This window comes from Pteropus vampyrus, unplaced genomic scaffold, assembly GCF_000151845.1.
Source record: "Pteropus vampyrus isolate Shadow unplaced genomic scaffold, Pvam_2.0 Scaffold122, whole genome shotgun sequence".
NCBI lineage: Eukaryota > Metazoa > Chordata > Mammalia > Chiroptera > Pteropodidae > Pteropus > Pteropus vampyrus.
Genome location: NW_011888903.1, coordinates 4,623,240 through 4,627,962, shown reverse-complemented (window position 1 = coordinate 4,627,962; position 4,723 = coordinate 4,623,240). Strand labels below are relative to the sequence as shown.

General features: G+C 49.6%; 1 protein-coding gene across 1 annotated transcript; it reads right to left on the bottom strand.

Moving 5' to 3' along the window:
* Positions 1–1,821: 1,821 nt before the first annotated feature.
* Positions 1,822–3,700, bottom strand: TMEM200C (transmembrane protein 200C). Its single transcript, XM_011366182.1, is given in 2 exon segments — positions 1,822–2,796; positions 2,798–3,700. Coding segments are annotated over 2 exon segments (1,878 nt in total).
* Between the last annotated feature and the right edge of the window lie 1,023 nt (positions 3,701–4,723).

Below are 4,723 nucleotides of genomic sequence, written 5' to 3'. Positions count from 1 at the left end.
ATAATAAATAGATATTACAGATTTTAGCTAAAGCTTTCTTGAGCTCAGGTTGAGGGAAGGCCCACTCTTCTACAACATATTCAGACAACATATTATCATGATAATAATTACAATAACTATTGTTTATTAAGTATATACTCTGAACCAAGTACTCTGCTAAGCTCTGTACATATAATTCTTTGTCCCCCACCTCATAGTTTTATGAGGTATGTCTAGTTGTTTCCATTTTATAGATCAGATGACTGAGATACAGCATTTGACTTGTTCAAGGCTACACAGCTATCAAATGATGAAATCTGGGGTCCAGTCTCACTTCTGAATCTGCAATCTTTCCTCTGGACAGGCCGCTTCAACCATGAGGACCAATACGAACACATCTTTGATTGGATTTTCCTTTAAAATCTGTATTTTAAACCTCTTGCATGATAGCTTTGGCTGTGTGCAACTGCAGAATTTGATCCAAATGGCTGAAATAAATACTAATTCCTATATTCTCAGCTCACATTCAAAGGAAGAGGGCATGAGAATGGTACATTATTTGTCTACTGTTCTTGAAAATTACCTCACTGACTTTTAATAAAATCAAGTGTAAACAATCTACCAAATTATTAAAACATTACCTTTTAGCCTATGTAGGCCATGGATTAAAGATCATGAACTTAAAATAAAAAATCTAATAGTCAACTCCAAGAGGATGAAAAGGAAATAGTAAGCCTGGTGCTCTGTAAATTAATACTTTGAGGTAAACTAGAAGTATTATAGAAAATTACTATTTACTTAATGTTTCATTCTGTTTGAAAGAGAAACTCTCAAATGTTCAATACTACTCTATATTTAAAAGTTTAAAATACACTGGAAATTGAATGATGATGGCGCTGGGCACTTTGGGGACAATAACTACAATCATAATAGCAGTGTCATAGCAAAATATTTTAGATTTACCGGCTGAACTGTTAAATTTTTAATATGTTAGAAGCATTCGTTCCAAGGCAAAACGAGGCAATATTATGTTTAACTGTTTGGAAACTTCTTTTATTAAAAAAGATGTTTAATATTAATGCTATTTTCAATACAGTTGTGATAATACTCAATAAAGTATCATGTACTTGATATAGTGAATTTAGGAATGTAACAGTCCACCTAGATATTGGCTCCCTCCTATCTCCATTAAGCTAGCTGGTAGCAAAATGTAAATATCTTATTTAAAAATAAAGAGGACTTCAGGTTGGATGAGCTGAGTGGGGTGGGGCAAGGAAAGTGCTCTTTCAGACATACTCATGCTTTTGGCTTTGACTTCATTTAGCATTATCATTTCTGAGAGAAATGAGACAAATCTTCCTGTGTTCCGCAAAAGCATAGGAGAAAAAAAAGCCTGTCATTCACAAGCCGCTATGGACAAAACCAGCAGCAGAGTACAGGGGTTAGGAAAATTAGAGATCAAAAAACAAACAAACAAACAAACAAAAGAATCAAGTTGGGATAAAGTGCAGTTACTGTCAAAAATATATTATTTTGATCCTAAGAAAATTAAGAGCATTTTATCTAATGAACTAGATTGCTGACCTTTTAATACATTTGGTTTTCATGAAACATACAATCACCATCGGACATAAAAGACTAGTTCGCCTTTTTTAAAAAATTGCTTGTAGTTATCTACAGAAATCTTGTGAATGCAATTCAAGGATAACATTCTGCAGCTCTTTGGGTATTGGATGATTTCCTCCGATAAATCCACAAGGAAAGAGGGGACTGTTAAATTCACTGATTCGAGTGGGCATTTCTCTTATTTTCCCATTCCTTTCTCCCATTACTCCCTCTTTCCTAAATGCTAGTACTTTCCGTGTCTCCATCCTCTACCCCTATGGCGTGAGACCGGGAAATCATGAATAGTTTCTCCTTGTTTGTAAACTGCCTCTGCACTGGCTGAGGTGGCTGGGCCGTGGGGGGCCGTTGGCTGGGATCTTCCGGAGGGCTCTGCTCCTCGGTTCCCAGGGGAGTGGTGGCCTCATAGTCTTGACTTTTACTGGCTACTGCGTCCACAGCCGACTCCAAGGAGGTGCCGGCCTCCCTCAGGGGAGTGTAGCCCTTATTGCTGCAAGTTGGGTCATCGGACTGGGAGCTCAGTGAGTCCAGCCTGGCGGGGAGTGAGTCCTCCAGCCGCAGAGGAGGCGAGAGGGAGACAGCTTTGGCCAGAAGGTTCGAGTCCAAGTCCGCGCTGCGCGAGAAGGGCGGGGGCTCCGGGGAAAGTGCCGCCCGGTAGTCCGGGAGTCCGCTAGTGCTGCGGCGCCGCAGGGCCGCGTACCTGCCGGTCCTGGGCAGGCGACCGCCCTGCCCCCTGGCGGTGAGCACCGTCGCCGCGCCCTCAGGCTCCTCCAGCTTTCTGGGCGCCTGGCGCGTTCCGTCCCTGTCACCACGGAGGTCGGTCAAGCTCAGGTCGTGTTTACCCCGCGGGATCTCCCGGGAGCCGCGTTCCCCAGGAGACCTTTTCCAGCTGCAGCTTGCGCCCTCCACGACCCCGCCCGCGTCGCAGTCCCCTTGCAGTGGTAGCAGCGCGAAGGCGCTCAGCGAGGAGCCCACGAGGGAGCTGGCGGTGCTCTGGCGTCCCCAGCTCTCGGGTGGGCTGCAGGGCGCCGGGCTGCTGCTGCTGCTGGCGGCCGCGGTGGCGGCCACAGCGGCGGTGGCGGCTGCCGGGCGACCGCCGGCCACGCCAGAGCGCTCGCGGTAGATGCTGTACACCGCCTCTGTCAGGCTCGGCGGCTCCCGCAGACAGCGTGGGGACGAGGCCAGGTCCGGCGGGGGACGCGGAGCCCTTAGCCCCGCCGCCGCCCCTACCCAAAGCCGCGGGGTGGGGCCACGAACCCCGGGCCAGCATCGCCGTCGCCCCGAAGGCGTCCCCCGCGCCGCCGCAGACCCCAGGCTTCAGCTCCAGACCCCGCGACTGCACGTAGCTGAGGAAGCCGTTGAGTGGCGCGGCCCCTGGGGGCGCCGAGGCGGGGACCGAGGACGAGGAGGTGGCGGCTGCAGCCGCAGCCGCAGCGGCCGCCAGGTCTTTGGCACGGAGGCTGTGCACGTCGATGACCGTAGAGTACAGGTCCCGCAGATTGATGATCTTGGTCTTCTTGTCTCGGTTCTCGTGGAGCACCGCGTTAGCGCAAATGAAGAGGAAGATGCCTATCCCCATGATGAGGGGCCCGAAGACCTTGAGTTTATCAGAGTGCAGGTAGCCAGAGAAGATGTGGAAGAAGAAACCCACCGACGTGGAGGAGGATGGAGAAGGGGCAGCGGGCCGCGCTGGAGGCGTGCTCCTGGGCGCGCCCACGGAACTGGAGTTGACACCCCCCGGGGTCTCCGAATGGCCCCTGGACCGGTTTTTATTGCCACTGCTGCTGCTACTGGCCGTGGTCGGGGCATGGCGGCTGCTGCCCACGGGCGGCAGATGCTTACCGCCCTCCCTATTGACCACGCTGGCCTTGGGCCAGTAGCCCACCACCGCCATGGCTATGCCCACCAACAGCACCAGGATCCCACAGAGGGCGATGAGCCCGGAGACAGAGCACAGCTTCAACTTGCCTTTCACCACCACCACGTCGTTCTTGCGCCTCTTCTTGGCTTTCCGCTTGCGCTTGGGGACCTGGCTCGGGGGGCGGAGGGGATCCTGCTTTCTGGCTGAAATCCTCAGCAGGCCGCCGGTGGCGATCATGACGGGGGGCTAGCCCCTGGGGCGGAGGCTTGTGCGGGAAGGGCGGGGGAGGCGCCAGCTGCCCACTAGCTGCTCCTCCACTTCCTCTTGCTGCAAAGCAGAGGAAGACAGTCAGAGGGTATAGACTTGGTTGCAGCAACGTGCCAAGCACAGAAATTGTCCCGCTCCCTGATCCCACCATATGTGTGCCTCCCACCCCAGGGCCTTTACCCACTAACGGGGATGGGGTAGATGGATTAGGGAAGAGAAGCCTTGTTGCAATAATTGATAAGAGGTGATAATACACATTAAGAGAACACCTTCTTCTCTCCCCATGCCCCATCCCACACACACTCTATAGGTAATATTCAAGCATTGCTCATTTCAAACCCTAGCAGCCAACAGAGTTCTGATCATTTAGTAGAAACTAAATGTGAGGATTCAAACTAGTGGCTCAGAACTTTCCTGGCAAAAGCCACTCCCTTCGTCCTGAAATCAGAAGATTCCCAAAGGAACTGCCACAAGACTTTCAAGTCTCTACCTAAGCCAAGAACTTGTCAAAGTGGGGCTCAAAGTCACTAAAACAGCAACAAAAGTTACTTTTATAAAGACAAAAGGAATTCATTTCACTGGATGAAAATTAAAGGTCAAACATATGCTTGCAGGCAGACAGTTTATTTACCTCAGATAACTAATAGAGAGTCCACTGCTGGGAGAACACTCTGACAATAATCTGACAATAAATATCTGCACAAAGTTTTCTTCCACCTATTATTGTTCTCAAAGCTAAAGGCAAGCAGATCATGCCTCTCACAGCCTTTTCTTCACCTCTTTTCTGCAACATCTGGACAGCTTCTTGGGGTGGAATATTTAGTTTTAGGTAACTGGTTATGTAACTGAGCTCTTCCTTCTGTCTTCCTCTCCTCCCTCAGAGGAACTCTCAAAAAGGTGTCATGTGCTAGATCTCATCAGGGATTTTGAGAGGTCCCCTAGAATCTCCAAGAGAAAGATCTCTTTCTTCTCCTGTAGGAAAAATTAAGACCT